The 19,751-nt window shown below is 36.8% G+C and overlaps 1 protein-coding gene across 2 annotated transcripts in view; it reads left to right on the top strand.

The window, feature by feature from the left end:
* LRBA (LPS responsive beige-like anchor protein) overlaps positions 1-19,751 on the top strand; it is a 730,232-nt gene that overhangs the window by 88,188 nt on the left and 622,293 nt on the right. For both annotated transcript variants that reach the window (XM_060147738.1, XM_060147737.1), the window contains exons 5-8: positions 13,753-13,874; positions 13,962-14,088; positions 14,781-14,900; positions 16,691-16,837. In XM_060147738.1, the coding sequence (XP_060003721.1) occupies positions 13,753-13,874; positions 13,962-14,088; positions 14,781-14,900; positions 16,691-16,837 (516 nt within the window). The remainder of the gene's footprint in view (positions 1-13,752; positions 13,875-13,961; positions 14,089-14,780; positions 14,901-16,690; positions 16,838-19,751) is intronic.

The raw sequence follows: 19,751 nt of genomic DNA, 5'->3' as shown, positions 1-19,751 counted from the left end.
CACAGCCTAACTTAATCTTTACAGCAATTGTGCATGTTACTTTTTCCTGACTGTTTTAGAGGTGAAGAAATAGAGGCTCTAAGAAGTTAAGAAAGCTGTCCACTCACCCCTTGGGGCCTCAGTGGAATAAGAACCCAGTTCTTCTCAACATAAGCCATTTTGTCTTATGAATTTTATCTTTGCATTCTCAAACAGAAATTTATGGACTTGAGGACACGGGGAGGGGGAAGGGTAAGTTGGGACGAAGTGAGAGAGTGGCATGGACTTATATACACTACCAAATGTAAAATAGATAGCTAGTGGGAAGCAGCCACATAGCACAGGGAGATCAGCTCCGTGCTTTGTGACCACCTAGAGGGGTGGGATAGGGAGGATGGGAGGGAGATGCAAGAGGGAGGAGATATATGTATACGTATAGCTGATTCACTTCGTTATAAAGCAGAAACTAACACACCATTGTAAAGCAATTATACTCCAATAAAGATGTTAAAAAAGATTTATGTGTAACACTTTCAGTTTTATCTTTCTGAAGATCTTTCTTTAGCCTTACATTTCCTGATTCCTGTTTCTTTTGCACCTGAGAGTTACTCTTGGAAACTTTCTAGGCAAGTTTTTCTAACCTGTGTGTTTCCATATAATATCAATCTCAGCATTCTTGTAATCTGTTAATCAGTTTATAAATAAGACAGTTATGTATGGCAGTAATATCTGTAATGTTTCAAAATATTATAGGATTACATTATATAATGTATATGTATTATTTATGGAAGCTTTTTTACTTCATTATGACATTGGTGTGCCTGTTACAAGCATACATTTTTTGAAGATATTTCAGCCTATTCTTCTTCTGAGGTTACCTTTTATTCATTTTTTACTTTGGTTCTCATAATATCCTACTTGCTTGTGGCCCCTATGTAGCCAGGCAATACCTGCAGAAAGAAGAGAGTGTTTTGAAAGGATATTTGTGATATTTGAATGCTTCACACAAAATACACAGTTTTCTTTGGAAAGTTTTATTGCTCGTATTATATTTTTCTTTATAATTTTTCCTTAATAACCATTTTAGATTTGAAGCTTTCTAGAATAATTGTACTCTGTTGGCATTGAGCTTATCGTTTGTCTCCAACATAAAAAAGTATTCTTGGACTTCCCTGGTGGCGCATTGGTTAAGAATCTGCCTACCAGGTGACACAGGTTCGAGCCCTGGTGTGGGAAGATCCCACATGCTGCAGAGCAGCTAAGCCCGTGCGCCACAACTACTGAGCCTGCGCTCTAGAGCCTGCAAGCCACAGCTACTGAGCCCATGTGCCACAACCACCAAACCCGCACGCCTGTAGCCTGTACTCTGCAACAAGAGAAGACACTGCGATAAGAAGCCCGTGCACCACAACGAAGAGTAGTCCCCGCTTGCTGCAACTAGAGAAAGCCCGTGCGCAGCAACGAGGACCAAGTGCAGCCATAAATAAATAAATAAGAGAAAAACATATCCAGATCCACCCTTTAAATATATATATTTAAATATATAGTTTTTTAAAAACATCTTTATTGGAGTGTAATTGCTTTACAATGTTGTGTTAGTTTCTGCTGTATAACAAAGTGAATCAGCTGTATGTATACATATACCCCCATATCCCCTCCCTCTTATGCCTCCTTCCCACCCTCCCTATCCCACCCATCTAGGTGGTCACAACGTACTGAGCTGATCTCCCTGTGCTATGCGGCTGCTTCCCACTAGCTATCTATTTTACGTTTGGTAGTGTATATATGTCAGTGCTAGTCTCTCACTTTGTCCCAGTTTACCCTTCCCCCTCCCTGTGTCCTCAAGTCCATTCTCTACGTCTGCGTCTTTATTTCTGTCTGCCCCTAGGTTCTTCAGACCCAGTTTTTTTTTTTTTTTTAGATTCCATATATATGTGTTAGCTAACGGTATTTGTTTTTCTTTTTCTGACTTACTTCACTCTGTATGACAGACTCTAGGTCCATCCACCTCACTACAAATAACTCAATCTTGTTTCTTTTTATGGCTGAGTAATATTCCATTGTATGTATGTGCCACATCTGCTTTATCCATTCCTCTGTCGATGGACACTTAGGTTGCTTCCATGTCCTGACTATTGTAAATAGTGCTGCAGTGGACATTGTGGGACATGTCTCTTTTTTAAATATGGTTTTCTCAGGGTATATGCCCAATAGTGGGATTGCTGGGTCTTATGGTAATTCTATTTTTAGTTTTTTAAGGAACCTCCATACTGTTCTCCATAGTGGCTGTATCCATTTACATTCCCACCAACAGTGCAAGAGGGTTCCCTTTAAAAAATAAAGTATTCTCATGAGATTAATCTCTTTTTCACGCATGTTATAACTTTATTATTTATAATTCTTTGAGATAGTAATGTGTCCATTCTATTTACTTATATGTATCTTGAAAGTGGGGCAGTTCAACTACACAGCTTTTGGAACTTTCAGAGAAAAGGTGTTTTAAATATATTTAGTGACTCATTTTTTCCCTTAAACATAGCTTTTAAAGGGAACTTAAAGTATTTATGGGTAAATTAGTTTTAGAAAGCTTTCACATCCTCTACTCTCATGTTTCAGTGAGAGAGAGCATATGTATGCAGTAAATATGTACTTTTTAATTTTTTTTTCTTATTGCAACATTCATTTTATTTTATTTTATTTTATTTTATTTGTATATTTGGCTGCGCTGGCTCTTAGTTGTGGCAGGTGGGCTTCTTAGTTGCGGCATGTGGGATCCTTAGTTGTAGCAGTCAGGCTCCTTAGTTGCGGTTTGTGGGCTCTTTAGTTGCGGCTTGCTGGTTCCTTAGTTGTGGCATGCAAACTCTTAGTTGCGTCATGCATGTGGGATCTAATCTCTGGCCAGGGATTGAACCACGCCCCCTACATTGGGAGCTTGCAGTCTTAACCACTGCGCCACCAGGGAAGTCCCCAACATTCAGTTTAAATCAGCCTTTTGAAGTATCAATTGTGTTATTATATAAATTTGGCTCTATGATTTTTTCATGTTTTATGGAATATCTTATACATATAAAAGAATATATGTGTATGTATGATGTCGACAGAAATGCCTACGTAAATTATAATAACAAGAAATTGTTAATTATAAGTAACAGTAATTATTGTAAATTATAAATAACAAGAAAACAAAAACTTTGTAGTATGATCTTTTTTTAACAGCTTTATTGATTTATAATCCCCATATCATATGATTCATTCATTTAAAGTGTGCAGTGAATGGTTAAGTGTGTTCACCAAGCTGTGTAACAATTATCACAATCAATTTTAGAAATTTTCATCACACCCAGAAGAAACCCTGCACTCCTTAGCAGTCACTGGACACATTTCACTGCAGAATCCCAGGCCTAGGCAACTGCTGTTCTACTTTCTGTCTGTATGGATTTGTCTCTTCTGGACAGTTCATGCAAGTGGAATCATGTGATGTCTGGACTTTTGTGATAGGCTTTTTCTACTTACCACTACTGTTTTCAAGATCCATTCATGTTGTAGTATGTATCACTGCTTCATTACTTTTTTTTTTTTTTGCGGTACGTGGGCCTCTCACTGTTGTGGCCTCTCCTGTTGTGGAGCACAGGCTCCAGACGCGCAGGCTCAGCGGCCATGGCTCACGGGCCCAGCCGCTCCGCGGCATGTGGGATCTTCCCGGACCGGGGCATGAACCCGTGTCCCCTGCATTGGCAGGCGGACTCTCAACCACTGCGCCACCAGGGAAGCCCAGCTTCATTACTTTTAATGGCTGACTAATATTGAAAGGATATAGCACATTTTGTTTAATTATTCTTTAATCAGTGGATTTTGAGTTGATTCCAGTTTTTGGGAATGCTTTATGGGCTTCTATGTGCAAGTTTTTATGTGTACTTATGTTTTCATTTCTCTTGGAAATGAAGGAGTGGAATTGCTGAGTCATATTGTCTATGTTCAACCGTTTGAGGGATTCCCAGTTTGTTTTCCAAAGTGGCTATATTTATTTCATAATCCCATCAGCAATTTGGTAGAGTTCAAGTTTCTCCACTTGCTTGCCAACACTTGTTAATGTCTGTCTTTTTGATTATAGCCATCCTAGTGGGTGTTAAGTAATATATCATTGTGGTTTTGATATGTGTTTCCTTCATGACTGATGATGCTGAGCATCATTCCATGTCCTTATGGTCATTTGTGTATCTTCTCTGGAGACATGTTCATTCAGATCTTTTGCCCATGTAAAAATTGCATTTTTCATAGCGTTGTGGTCGGAAAATATACTTGATACAATTTCAATTTTCTTAAATTTACCAAGGCTTGATATGTGACCCAAGATATGATCTATCCTGGAGAATATTCCATGAGCACTTGAGAAAAATGTGTATTCTGTTGTTTTTGGATGGAGTGTCCTATAAATATCAATTAAGTCCATCTTGTTTAATGTATCATTTAAAGCTTGTGTTTCCTTATTTATTTTCATTTTGGATGATCTGTCCATGGGTGAAAGTGGGGTGGTAAAGGCCCCTACTATGAATGTGTTACTGTCGATTTCCCCTTTTATGGCTGTTAGTATTTGCCTTATGTATTGAGGTGCTCCTATGTTGGGTGCATAAATATTTACGATTGTTATATTTTCTTCTTGGATCGATCCCTTGATCATTATGTAGTGTCCTTCTTTGTCTCTTCTAATAGTCTTTCTTTTAAAGTCTATTTTGTCTGATATGAGAATTGCTACTCCAGCTTTCTTTTGGTTTCCATTTGCATGGAATATCTTTTTCCATCCCCTTACTTTCAGTCTGTATGTGTCTCTAGATCTGAAGTGGGTCTGTTGTAGACAGCATATATATGGGTCTTGTTTTTGTATACATTCAGCCAGTCTGTGTCTTTTGGTGGGAGCATTTAGTCCATTTACATTTAAGGTAATTATTGATATGTATGTTCCTATTCCCATTTTCTTAATTGTTTTGGGTTCGTTATTTTAGGTCTTTTCCTTCTCTTGTGTTTCTTGTCTAGAGAAGTTCCTTTAGCATTTGTTGTAAAGCTGGTTTGGTGGTGCTGAACTGTCTCCGCTCTTGCTTGTCTGTAAAGGTTTTAATTTCGCCATCAAATCTGAATGAGATCCTTGCTGGGTAGAGCAATATTGGCTGTAGGTTTTTCTCCTTCATCACTTTAAATATGTCCTGCCAGTCCCTTCTGGCTTGCAGAGTTTCTGCTGAAAGATCAGCTGTTAACCTTATGGGGATTCCCCTGTGTGTTATTCGTTATTTTTACGTTGCTGCTTTTTTTTTTTTTTTCTTGGTGGTATGTGGGCCTCTCACTGTTGTGGCCTCTCCTGTTGCGGAGCACAGGCTCCGGTTGCACAGGCTCTGTGGCTATGGCTCACGGGCCCAGCCGCTCCGCGTTATGTGGGATCTTCCCAGACCGGAGCACGAACCTGTGTCCCCTCCATTGGCAGGCGGACTCTCATCCACTGCGCCACCAGGGAAGCCCTCCCTTGCTGCTTTTAATATGTTTTCTTTGTATTTAATTTTTGACAGTTTGATTAATATGTGTCTTGGTGTATTTCTCCTTTGATTTATCTTGTATGGGACTCTCTGTGCTTCCTGGACGTGATTAACTATTTCCTTTCCCATATTAGGGAAGTTTTCAACTATAATCTCTTCAAATATTTTCTCAGTCCCTTTCTTTTTCTCTTCTTCTTCTGGAATCCCTATAATTCGAATGTTGGTGCGTTTGATGTTGTCCCAGAGGTCTCTGAGACTGTCCTCAGTTCTTTTCATTCTTTTTTCTTTATTCTGCTCTGCAGTAGTTATTTCCACTATTTTATCTTCCAGGTCACTTATCCGTTCTTCTGCCTCAATTATTCTGCTATTGATCGCATCTAGAGTATTTTTAATTTCAATTATTGTGTTGTTCATCGTTGCTTGTTTTATCTTTAGTTCTTGTAGGTCCTTGTTAAATGTTTCTTGCATTTTGTCTATTTTATTTCCTAGATATTGGATCATCTTTACTCTCATTATTCTGAATTCTTTTTCAGGTAGACTGCCTATTTCCTCTTCATTTGTTAGGGCTGGTGGGTTTTTATCTTGCTCCTTCATCTGCTGTGTGTTTTTCTGTCTTCTCATTTTGCTTGTCTTACTGTGTTTGGGGTCTCCTTTTTGCAGGCTGCAGGTTTGTAGTTCCCTTTGTTTTTGGTGTCTGTCCCCAGTGGCTAAGGTTGGTTCAGTAGGTTGTGTAGGCTTCCTGGTGGAGGGGACTAGTGCCTGTGTTCTGGTGGATGAGGCTGGATCTTGTCTTTCTGGTTGGCAGGTCCACGTCTGGTGGTGTGTTTTGGGTGTCTGTGGACTTATTATGATTTTAGGCAGCCTCTCTGCTAATGGGTGTGGTTGTGTTTCTGTCTTGCTAGTTGTTTGGCATAGGGTGTCCAGCACTGTAGCTTGCTGGTCGTCGAGTGAAGCTGGGTGCTGGTGTTGAGATGGAGATCTCTGGGAGATTTTTGCCATTTGATATTATGTGGAGCTGGGAGGTCTCTTGTGGACCAGTGTCCTGAAGTTGTTTCTCCCACCTAAGAGGCACAGCACTGACTCCTGGCTGCAGCAGCAAGAGCCTTTCATCCACACGGCTCAGAATAAATGGGAGAAAAAGTAGAAAGAAAGAATTAGTAGAAGAAGAAAGAAAGAAAGAAAGAAAGAAAGAAAGAAAGAAAGAAAGAAAAAGAAAGAAAGAAAGAAAAGAAAGAAAGAAAGAAAGAAAGAAAGAAAGAAAGAAAGAAAGAAGGGAGGGAGGGAGGGAGGGAGGGAGGGAAGGAGGGAGGAAGGAGGGAAGGAAGGAAAAAAGAAAGACAGAAGATAAAGTAAAATAAAATAAAGTGAGATAAAATATAATAAAGTTATTAAAATAAAAAATAATTATGAAGAAAAAAATTTTTAAAAAAGGGACGGATAGAACCCTAGGACAAATGGTGGAAGCAAAGCTATACAGACAAAATCTCACACAGAAGCATGCACGTACACACTCACAAAAAGAGGAAAAGGGGAAAAAATCATAAATCTTGCTCTCAAAGTCCACCTCCTCAATTTGGGATGATTCGTTGTCCAAAGGAGGGAAGGAAGGAAAGAAAGAAAGAATGAAAGAAGATAAAGTAAAATAAAATAAAGTTATTTAAATAAAAAATAATTATTAAGAAAAAAAATTAAAAAAAAAATGGTCGGATTGAACCCTAGGACAAATGGTGAAAGCAAAGCTATATAGACAAAATCTCACACAGAAGCATACACATACACACTCTCGAAAAGAGGAAAAGGGGAGAAAATCATAAATCTTGCTGTCAAAGTCCACCCCCTCAATTTGGGATGATTTGTTGTCTGTTCATGTATTCCACAGACGCAGGGTACATCAAGTTGATTGTGGAGCTTTAATCCGCTGCTTTTGAGGCCGCTGGGAGAGATTTCCTTTTCTCTTCTTTGTTCTCACAGCTCCCAGGGGCTCAGCTTTGGATTTGGCCCCGCGTCTGCGTTTAGGTCGCTGGAGGGTGTCTGTTCTTCACTCAGGCAGGACGAGGTTAAAAGAGCAGCTGCTTCGGGGACTCTGATTCACTCAGGCCGGGGGGAGGGAGGGGCACGAAGTGTGGGGCGAGCCTGCGGCGGCAGAGGCTGGCGTGACGTTGCACCAGCCTGAGGCGCACCATGCGTTCTCCCGGGGAAGTTGTCCCTGGATTCCGGGACACTGGCAGTGGTGGTCTGCACAGGCTCCCCGGAACGGGGGTGTGGATAGTGACCTGTGCTCGCACACAGGTTTCTTGGTGGCGGCAGAAGCAGCCTTAGTGTCTCATGCTGGTCTCTGGGGTTCGTGCTTTTAGCTGCGGCTCGTGCTCTTCTCTGGAGCTCCTTTAAGCAGCACTCTTAATCCCCTCTCCTTGCGCACCAGGAAACAGAGAGGGAAGAAAAAGTCTCTTGACTCTTCGGGAGGTCCAGACTTTTCCCCGGACTCCCTCCCGGCTAGCCATGGTGCACTAACCCCCTGCAGGCTGTGTTCATGCCGCCAACCCCAGTCCTCTCCTGAGATTATTTTTGTGTATGGTGTTAGAGACTGTTCTAATTTCATTCTTTTACATGTAGCTGTCCAGTTTTCCCAGCACCACTTATTGAAGAGGCTGTCTTTTATCCATTGTATAACCTTGCCTCCTTTGTCATAGATTAGTTGACCATAGGTGCGTGGGTTTATCTTTGGGCTTTCTATTTTGTTCCTTCGATCTATGTTTCTGTTTTTGTGCCAGTACCATACTGTCTTGATTATTGTAGCTTTGTAGTATAGTGTGAAGTCCGGGAGTCTGATTCCTCCTGCTCCGTTTTTTACCCTCAAGACTGCTTTGGCTGTTTGGTGTCCTTTGTGTCTCCAAACACATTTTAAGATTTTTTTTTTCTAGTTCCGTAAAAAATTCCATTGGTAATTTGATAGGGATTGCATTGAATCTGTAGATTGTTTTGGGTAGTATAGTCATTTTCACAATATTGATTCTTCCAATTCAAGAACATGGTATATCTCTCCATCTGTTGGTAGCATCTTTAATTTCTTTCATCAGTGTCTTATAGTTTTCTGCATACAGGTCTTTTGTCTCCCTAGGTTGGTTTATTCCTAGGTATTTTATTCTTTTTGTTGCAGTGGTAAATGGGAGTGTTTCCTTAATTTCTCTTTCAGATTTTTCATCATTAGTGTATAGGAATGCAAGAGATTTCTGTGCGTTAATTTTGTGTCCTGCAACTTTACCAAATTCATTGATTAGCTCTAGTAGTTTTCTGGTGGCATTTTTAGGATTCTTTTTGTATAGTATCATGTCATCTGCAAACAGTGACAGTTTTACCTCGTCTTTTCCAATTTGTATTCCTTTTATTTCTTTTTCTTCTCTGATTGCTGTGGCTAGGACTTCCAAAACTATGTTGAGTAATAGTGGTGAGAGTGGACATCCTTGTCTTGTTCCTGATCTTAGAGGAAATGCTTTCACTTTTTCACCATTGAGAATAATGTTTGCTGTGGGTTTGTTGTATATGGGCTTTAATATGTGGAGGTAGGTTCCCTCTATGCCCACTTTCTGGAGGGTTTTTATCATAAATGGGTGTTGAATTTTGTCAAAAGATTTTTCTGCATCTATTGAGATCATCATATGGTTTTTATTCTTCAGTTTGTTAGTATGGTGTATCACATCAATTCATTTGAATATACCTAAGAATCCTTGCATTCTTGGGATAAACCCCACTTGATCATGGTGTATGATCCTTTTAATGTGCTGTTGGATTCTGTTTGCTAGTATTTTGTTGAGGATTTTTGCTTGTATGTTCATGAGTGATATTGGCCTGTAGCTTTCTTTCTATGTGACATCTTTGTCTGGTTTTGTTATCAGGGTGATGGTGGCCTCGAAGAATGAGTTTGTGAGTGTTACTCCCTTTGCTGTATTCTGGAAGAGCTTGAGAAGGATAGGTGTTAGCTCTTCTCTAAATGTTTGATAGAATTCACCTGTGAAGCCATCTGGTCCAGGACTTTTGTTTGTTGGAAGATTTTTAATCACAGTTTCAATTTCATTACTTGTGATTTGTCTGTTCATATTTTCTGTTTCTTCCTGGTTCAGTCTTGGAAGGTTATACCTTTCTAAGAATTTGTCCATTTCTTCTGGGTTGTCCATTTTATTGGCATAGAGTTGCTTGCAGTAGTCTCTTAGGATGCTTTGTATTTCCGTGGTGTCTGTTGTAACTTGTACTGTTTCAGTTCTAATTTTATTGATTTGAGTCTTTTCCCTCTTTTTCTTGATGAGTCTGCCTAATGGTTTATTAATTTTATCTTCTCAAAGCACCATATTTTAGTTTTATTGATCTTTGCTATTGTTTTCTTTGTTTCTATTTCATTTATTTCTGCTCTGATCTTTATCATTTCTTTCCTTCTGCTAACTTTTGGTTTTGTTTGTTCTTCTTTCTCTAGTTCCTTTAGGTTTAAGGTTAGATTGTTTATTTGATATTCTTCTTGTTTCTTGTGGTAGGCTTGTATAGCTATAAACTTCCCTCTTAGAACTGCTTTTGCTGCATCCCACAGGTTTTGGATTGTCGTGTTTTCATTGTCATTTGTCTCTAGGTATTTTTTGATTTCCTATTTGATTTCTTCAGTGATCTCTTGTTTATTTTGTAATGTATTGTTTAGCCTCCATGTGTTTGTGTTTTCTATGTAATTTCCCCTGTAATCGATTTCTAATCTCATAGCGCTGTGGTCAGAAAAGATGCTTGATATGATTTCAGTTTTCTTAAATTTATTGAGGCTTGATTTGTGACCCAGGATGTGATCTATCTTGGAGAATGTTCTGTGCGCACTTGAGAAGAAAGTGTAATCTGCTGTTTTTGGATGGAATGTCCTATAAATACTAATTAAATCTATCTGGTCTATTGTGTCATTTATAGCTTCTGTTTCCTTATTTATTTTCATTTTGGATGATCTGTCCATTGGTGTAAGTGAGGTGTTAAAGCCCCCCAGTATTATTGTGTTAGTGTCGATTTCCTCTTTTATAGCTGTTAGCAGTTGCCTTGTATATTGAGGTGTGCCTGTGTTGGGTGCATATATATTTATAATTGTTATTTCTTCTTTTTGGATTGATCCCTTGGTCATTATGTAGTGTCCTTCCTTGTCTCTTGTAACATTCTTTATCTTAATATCTATTTTATCTGATATGAGTATTGCTACTCCAGCTTTCTTTTGATTTCCATTTGCATGGAATATCTTTTTCCATCCCCTCACTTTCAGTCTGTGTGTGTCCCTAGGTCTGAAATGGGTCTCTTGTAGACAGTATATATACATATATATATATATATATATATATATATATATATATATATATATATATATGGGTGTTGTTTTTGTATCCATTCAGCAAGCCTGTGTCTTTTGCTTGGAGCAGTTAATCCATTCATATTTAAAGTAATTATCGATATGTGTGTTCCTATGACCATTTTCTTAATTGTTTTTTTTTTTTTTTTTTTGCGGTATGCGGGCCTTTCACTGTTGTGGCCTCTCCCGTTGTGGAGCACAGGCTCCAGACGTGCAGGCTCAGCGGCCATGGCTCACAGGCCCATGCGCTCCACAGCATGTGGGATCTTCCCACACCGGGACATGAACCCATGTCCCCTGCATTGGCAGGCGGACTCTGAACCACTGCGCCACTAGGGAAGCCCCTGGGTTTGTTTTTGTAGGTCCTTTTGTTCTTTTGTGTTTCCCACTTAGAGAAGTTCCTTTAGCATTTGTTGTAGAGCTGGTTTGGTGTTGCTGAATTCTCTTAGCTTTTGCTTGTCTGTAAAGCTTTTGATTTTTCATTGAATCTGATTGAGATTCTTGCCGGGTAGAGTAATCTTGGTTGTAGGTTCTTCCCTTTCACCACTTTAAGTATATCATGCCACTCCCTTCTGGCTTGTAGAGTTTCTGCTGAGAAATCAGCTGTTAATCTTATGGGAGTTCCCTTGTATGTTATTTGTCATTTTTCCCTTGCTGCTTTCAATAAATTTTTTGTCTTTAATTTTTGCCAGTTTGATTACTATGTGTCTCGGCGTGTTTCTCCTTGGGTTTATCTTATGTGGGACTCGCTGCACTTCCTGGACTTGGGTGACTCTTTTGTTTCCCATGTTAGGGAAATTTTCGACTAATAATCTGTTCAAATATTTTCTCTTGTTCTTTCTCTCTCTCTTCTCCTTCTGAGACCCCTATAATGCGAATGTTGTTGTGTTTAATGTTGTCCCAGAGGTCTCTCAGCCTGTCTTTATTTCTTTTCATTCTTTTTTCTTTAATCTGTTCCGCAGCAGTGAATTCCACCATTCTGTCTTCCAGGTCACTTATCTGTTCTGCCTCAGTTATTCTGCTATTGATTCCTTTTAGTGTAGTTGTCATTTCAGTTATTGTATTGTTCATCTCTGTTTGTTTGTTCTTTAATTCTTCTAGGTCTTTGTTAAACATTTCTTGCATCTTCTCGATCTTTGCCTCCATTCTTTATCCAAGGTCCTGGATCATCTTCTCTATCATTATTCTGAATTCTTTTTCTGGAAAGTTCCCTATCTCCACTTCATTTAGTTGTTTTTCTGGTTTTATCTCGTTCCTTCATCTGTTACATTGTCCTCTGCCTTTTCATCTTGTCTATCTTTCTGTGAATGTGGTTTTTGTTCCACAGGCTGCAGGATTGTAGTTCTTCTTGCTTCTGCTGTCTGCCCTCTCAAGAATTCTTTATATATTCTTCTGGATATAAGTTTCTTATCAGATAAATAACTTGCAAATATTTTCTCCCATTCTTTTGGCTTGTCTTTTCACTTTCTTGAGGGTATCCTTTAAAAGCACAAAAGTTTTTAATTTTAATGAAGTCCAATTCATATATTTTTTCTTTCATTGCCTAATTAAGAAGGATTTATCTAACTCAGTGTCATGTAGATTTAACCCTATTTTTTCTTATAAGAGTTTTATATTTTTAGCTCTCACATTTAGGTCTATCTACCATCTATTGGGGTTAATTTTTTGTGTGACACGTAAGGAAGTGGTCAGCTTCATACCTTTGCTTGTAAATATTAGTTTTGTCAGCAAATTTGTTGAAAACACTGTTCTTTCCTCATTGAACTGCCTTGACACTCTTGTTGAAAATCAAGATCACAAATATAAGGGTTTATTTCTGGGCTCTCTGTTCTATTTCATTGATCTTTATCTTTATGTCAATATGGTAAAATCTTCGTTACTGTATCTTTGTGTTGTATTTTTTAAATTTGGTAGTATGGGTCTTCCAACTTTGTTCTTCTTTTTCAAGTTTGTTTTGGAGATTTGGGGGCCCTTGCAGTATGTAATATGATGTTTTAAATAAAAATTTAAGCCAAGTGGTAAAATCATTTATATAGTGACATGAATAAAATTTTAAAATATTATGAAAAAAATGTTATGAACGAATCCTCTTCAGCTATATATTTGCTGTTAAAAAAATTATATTCCAGGCTTTTTCCTTAACTTTTTTCTTTCCTTTCTTGTCCCTCTTTCTCTCTTCTGTTACCTTACGTAACATTTCAGCAACAAATTTCCAACTTGATATCACTGCTTACCTCTTTTTTAAAATTTTTTAAATTTTAAAATTTAATTTTGGCTGCATTGAATCTTCATTGCTGTGGGCAGGCTTTCTCTAGTTGTGTGGAGTGGGGGTACTCTTTTTTGTGGTGCACGGGCCTCTCATTGCAGTGGCTTCTCTTGTGGAGCACGAGCTCTAGGCATATCGGCTCAATAGTTGTGCCTCATGGGCTCTAGAGCACAGTCTCAGTAGTTGTGGCACACGTGGGATATTCCCAGACCAGGGCTCAAACCCGTGTCCCCTGCATTGGCAGGTGGATTCTTAACCACTGCACCACGAGGGAAGCCCACTGCCTAACTCTTTTAATAGGAATTTCTTTGGACATGTTTATTGTAAGAAATGAAGCACCTGTGATTAGTGCATCAAGCAGGTCACTTGGAATTGATTGTTTATTTGTTTAATTAAATTATTTGTTTAATTAAATTCTTGTTTAATTAAATTATCATCATTACTATATATTTTGGAATATTTAGAAGTTATTAAAATCTTTCAGATAAAGAGACTACTGCATATTTTAATCATGATGTAGAATAATATCTAGTAGGAATATGTATAGCATTGTAAGGTCTCATTTTCATGATTTCAGTAACAAAATTTTTCATTGTGAGTCAGTAACTTAAAGCTTTTTCGTTTAGGCTATTGCGTTACCTCCTATAGCCAAATGGCCATACCAGAATGGTTTTACATTTCATACCTGGCTTAGAATGGATCCTGTAAATAACATCAATGTGGATAAAGATAAACCATATTTGTATTGGTATGTATTTCTGTAATTTAGTGTTGTTACTTTACTTTGAAAATGAGAAGAATATTTGGAGATGAAATGAAAACTTATATTTTATAGTTTCAGAACCAGCAAAGGTCTTGGTTATTCTGCACACTTTGTTGGGGGATGTTTAATTATAACATCAGTAAAGTCAAAAGGAAAAGGCTTTCAACACTGTGTGAAATTTGATTTCAAGCCACAAAAGGTATGTGATCTTACTGAGTCATAGTTATGTTACCAAGCTATTCTAACCTTCAGAATGCTTTGCTTTAGTGTTATTGACATAATATGTGGTAAATCATAGCTCTGTGTTTATACTCTTTTAGAAAATGAAGTGTAAATCACTGGACAATTGTTAACCTCTCTGATTTGGGTAATGAAAAGAGTGAATATTTAGTTATTTGTAGAGTTTAAAGGAAATACAGGGGGAAAATATCAGTGGCAATTATTTTAGTAGTAGTAGTAGTGTTAGTAGTAATATGTATTTTCTTTTGTACCTTAAAATTTAGAGATTAATAAATGGTTTATCAAAAAAATATACATCTATATATATGTAGATAGGTAAATAGATAAAACAGATATGACAAAATGTTGACAGTTGTGGAAACGAGATGGTGAGAGAGTTTGTACTAAACTTTTTACTTTTGGAGGTATATTTAAACATTGTCATAATAAAAAGTTTGAAAAATAATTTCATGGGAAGCTGTTATTTGTTGAGAGTTGCTTTGAATTAATATGGTTCAAGAGGTAGAATATTGAATTTAATAAAGGTAGTCTTATTTTTAGGTTTAATTGTAATTTAGAATTTAATTTTTATTTGTTATTATCAATGTGGTTGAGTTATTGGAAAGATCATTATCTTTATCTTTTTTTTTTTTAACTGTTTTGCTTATTCAGTGGTATATGGTAACTATAGTGCACATTTATAACCGGTGGAAGAACAGTGAGCTTCGATGTTATGTGAATGGTGAGCTTGCTTCCTATGGAGAGATAACATGGTTTGTCAACACCAGTGATGTAAGTAATTTGAGAAAGTTACAGTGAAATAAGAAAAATATATTTTACATTGAATATAAATTTTAGAATACCACAATGGTGGATTTTTATAATCATAGTTTGGCTAGCATGTTAATATATTAAGAGAGTAGAACTGTGCTAATATGGCACATATTACTCAGTCATTGTTATAAAATTATTCTGGAAAGGGTAGAGAAGATTCATAGGTAACAGTGGGTATATCTTGAAAGTATTTGTGTCATTGGTCCATTGATCAAATTAAACCTGAGAGCTCTACTACAGGCTTCTGATGATTTTTATGAATGAGTTAGATGATGCATGCTTATAAATTTTCCATAAAATTCATATAGATAACTATTATGTTATAATATTTTCAAGATTCAAAAAGAGATTCATAGGTTAGATTTAATTTAAATGTTCTCCTCCCGACACCCCAATTACATTTTTAATAGAAACCTTGAAAAATACAGATCAGGAAAATGAATGCAAGCTTGCAACACTCATTTACCAATAACTCCTCCTTTCATATTTTATCCTATACATATTTACATATTTTGAAATGCTGACCTTAAGAACCCAGGTTGTTATAAAAGATAGACTTAGGTTTGAATCCCTTACTGACTGTATGACCTTACTTAGTCTATTAGGCCAAAGTTTGCTCCACCTAAAAATGGGTGTAAAATAGTATGTATCTTAGAAGGTTGATTAAATGAGATACTGTTCACAAATTAATTAGCAGAGTGCCTTGTACAGAATAAGTGCTCAATAAATGTTAGCTCTTATTTTTTTAAATATAAAAAAGGGATCAGATATGTATACTGCTTTTCAACCTGTTCTTTTCCTTACATTAATCCTTATTGAGTACTTATTGTATTCCAGGCATTGTAATAAATACCTTTATTTTCTGTAAGCCCCAACCTTGCAAGGTAAGTACTGTTGTAATCTTCATTTTACCAGTGAAACTGAGCACAGAGAGGTTAAGTAATTTGCAAAAATCAGCAGCGTGGGAGGCAGTGATTTGATATAGGTGGTTTGTCTTCAGAACCCAAATGTTAAAAATTTTTATATTCCTTAATGTCAACACATACATATTTTTCAACATCCTTCCTAACAGTTTCATGGTATAAAATGATACTTTTAAAGAGATATGGATACTTTTCTTCCTCCTTGTTGTATACATGAGTTTTTAAAATGGGGCCTTTGCAACCTGGATATTGTTAAGAGGAATTTTTTGTCTGAAGAAGAAAAACATACACCTGATTTTCTTGATTTACACATTCCTTTTGAGAGATTGCATCTACTCCATGACTTCACCCATTATTTGTATTTTGATGTCTACAAAAAGTTAGTCTTAACTCCTCACCATGCAGAACCTTGTTGGCAATTGCTTCTTCATCCACATTAGTTCACAGAAAAGACGCATTCATTATATGTCCCACACTTAACTCATGATTTTCCTCATTGCTCCAAAGCCTGCTCTTCTGTCTGGTTCTTTGCCTGACCAAGTATGAACCTTCAGAGTCCATAATGATTTCTCTGGCTGTTTCCTGTATCCACTTTGTCATCAGGTTTTGTTTATTGTACTTGTCTTATCTCCTTTCTATGATGTCTTTCCTGATCTCTACACCAAATGGGAATGAATGAAGTGAAATGCTAAATGAATTATTTTAATCTATTCAGATTATATTTTAGAGTGGGCAAAATATTTATACCAGTATAGTTTGTTGTTATTTCTGGAGGAGATAATTTTTTGTTTTTTCTCTAATAAACTTTTCTGTTTCCTTTCACAGACCTTTGACAAGTGTTTCCTGGGCTCATCAGAAACAGCAGATGCTAATAGGGTATTCTGTGGTCAGATGACTGCAGTTTACCTTTTTAGTGAAGCTCTTAATGCAGCTCAGATTTTTGCTATTTATCAGTTGGGCCTGGGATACAAGGTACTTTACTTGCTGTTCCCTGCTTAACCAGTGTTAGCTGAGCTTGATTTATAGGTGGGTGGTGCATGGGGCAGCTTACACCTTGGGTTACTAAACTGTATGTGAAAGTAACCAGAGGCACCATAGGGAAGTCACAGGAGTCCGTCCAAAGGGTCTTTTAAAGTTTTGTGGGAAGCATAGTATACTTGTCATATGTGGGGCACTGTGCAAAGTACTAGCTCAAGTTTCAACTTTAATTTATGCTGCATTTCTTTTGGTTATATCATATCCTTGCACAGCTAAGTTTTTAATGCTTGCTGTGATAAAGAGCAAGTACCATGTGAAAATCAGTGTGGAACAGGAAATGAGGATGAGCTATGAAATCTGATTCCAAAATTTGAGAATTTGTGCAGTACCCAAGATGTGTATACATCCCATTAATAAATAATTTTGCTAATATAATAATGAAGGAAACATTTTTTTTCAATTTGTGCATTAAGTTTTTCAAATGGCTAATAAATTGTTAAAATATAAAGTAGTTGGGTCAAACTAATAAACAGAAATGTTCAATATTTATTTTGGTCTGGAACACCATAAAAAATTACTGTGAAGCTAAGAGTGTCATGAATCAAGGAAGTTTGGGAACCTTTAGGTTAAGCCATTGTTAATCTAGTTTGGTTTCAGGGAGTGATTTGTCTGTTATGTTCCTTTGAAAACAAAATCAACTTGCATTAATTTATATACTGTTGGAGTCAATAAAGTATACATATTTTAATTAGTTTTGACAAAAGTATAATGCAGCAATCAAGACATAGAACATTTCTATCACAGCAAAAGGTACCTCTCTTCTCTTTCCTAGTCAGTTCCTTGTGCTTCTCTAACCCCACCCCGTTTCTGTTGACGGGCAACTACTGATCTGTTTCTGTCACTATCAAATAGATTTGTTTTTAATAAGGTTTTATGTAAATAGAATCATGCAATGTGTTCTCCTTGGAGTTTTGTTTCTTCTTAGCATGTTTTAAGATTCATCTGTTTTGTTTTGTATTAGTAGTTCCCTCTTATTTATTGCTAAGTAGTGTTCCTTTGTATGAGTATATCACAACTTTTTAACCCATTCATCTCTTGATGAATATTTGGGTTTCCAGATTTTGGCTATTATGAACAAGCTGCTATGAATATTGCTGTACAATTCATTGTGTATTTCATAAATATGTAAGAGTGGAATTGTTAACTGGTATGGCAGCTGAAACTGCCAAGCTCTTTTCCAAGGTAGTTGCACAATTTTTCATTTCTACAAGCAATATATGAGCTTTCTACTTACTTCACATCCTGTTAACACCTGGTATTGCTGGTCTTTTTAATATTAGACATTTGAGTAGGTCCCTAGAAGTTTCTCGTTCTGGTTTTTTTTTTTTTTTTTTTTTGCGGTACGTGGGCCTCTCACTGTTGTGGCCTCTCCCACCGCGGAGCACAGGCTCTGGACGCGCAGGCTCAGTGGCCATGGCTCACGGGCCCAGCCGCTCCATGGCATGTGGGATCTTCCCGGACCGGGGCACGAACCCGTGTCCCTTGCATCAGCATGTGGACTCTCAACCACTGCACCTCCAGGGAAGCCTCTAGATGTATTTTAGAACCAGCTTATCGCTTTCTACAAAAAAGTCTACTGGGGGTTTTATTTGGTACTGTATTAACGTATAGATCAGTTAGAGGATAATTGACATCTCACTAATACTGGATTATCCAATCTGTGACCATGATATCTTTATTTACTTAGGTCTTTATTAATATCTCCCAGCAGTGTTTTTTGGTTTTCATTGTACAGGTCATGCATACATTTTGTTAAATGTATTTTTAAATATTTCATGTTTTTTAGGTAATATCTTAAGTCGCACTTTTAAAAAAGTTAATTTCCAATCATTTGTTTCTAGTGTATAGAAATGTAGTTGAGTTTTATTGACTTTTTAACAAGACCTTGCTGAACTTGCTTATTAGTTTTACTAGTTTTCTGTTGTTGCTGTTTTAGTATTTTCTACATACATGTTCATGTAGACTGTAAGCTTTACTTCTTCATATCCAATCTGTATGCCTTTTCTCTTTTTTCCCTTATTGTACTAAATAGGACCTCCAGGATAAATAGTTAAAATATAAATGACAAGAGTAGACATTTTTGCCTTGTTCCTGATTTTGGAGGGAAAACATTCATACATATTTTATAGACGCTTTTTCAAGTTGAGAAATTTCTTTTCCATTTCTAGTTTTCTGAGAGTTTTTATTAGAAGGATACTGAATTTTGTAAAATGAGTCTTGCTTTTTTTATTGAGTCAGTCAATCTCTGCCTTTCATTGGAATGTTTACATAATTTACATCCAGTGTATGAATAAGTATAGATATTGTGGGACTTAAATCTACTGTCTTGCTATTTGTTTTCTGTTTCTTTTGTCTGTTCTTTGATTCGTTTCTCTTTCTCTGCTTTGATTTAGATTGCCTATTATTTAGTGTTTCACTTATTTCTACTATTGGTTTATTAGTTTTTTTTAAAACTTTAACTTATCATAGTCTACCAGTAAATGACATTGTGCAGTGTAAGACCCTTCCAACATAATCCTGCAATTCCCCTTCGTGTCCTCGGTTTTGTTATTTTTGTAGATTTTACTTCTTCATATATTATGGTCCTTTTGATACATTTTTATTATTTTTGATTCATTCATTTATATTTTAAAAAAATTTAAAGTGAGGAATATCATATACTTTGTATTTATCTATGTATTCACCATTTCTAGGATACATCTTGTGTAGATTCATGTTTCTGTCTCATATCATTTTCCTTCCATTTGAATTGTTTTATTATTTCTTATAATGGAGATTTACTGTCAGTGGCTTTTCTGAGCTTTCATTTGTCTGAAAAAGCCTTTGTTCTTCTTTCAGCTTTGAAAAA

The sequence above is a fragment of the Lagenorhynchus albirostris genome, chromosome 4 (genome assembly GCF_949774975.1).
Source record: "Lagenorhynchus albirostris chromosome 4, mLagAlb1.1, whole genome shotgun sequence".
NCBI lineage: Eukaryota > Metazoa > Chordata > Mammalia > Artiodactyla > Delphinidae > Lagenorhynchus > Lagenorhynchus albirostris.
The sequence above is the reverse complement of the archived record's forward strand: the minus strand, read 5'-3'. Positions and strand labels throughout refer to the sequence as shown.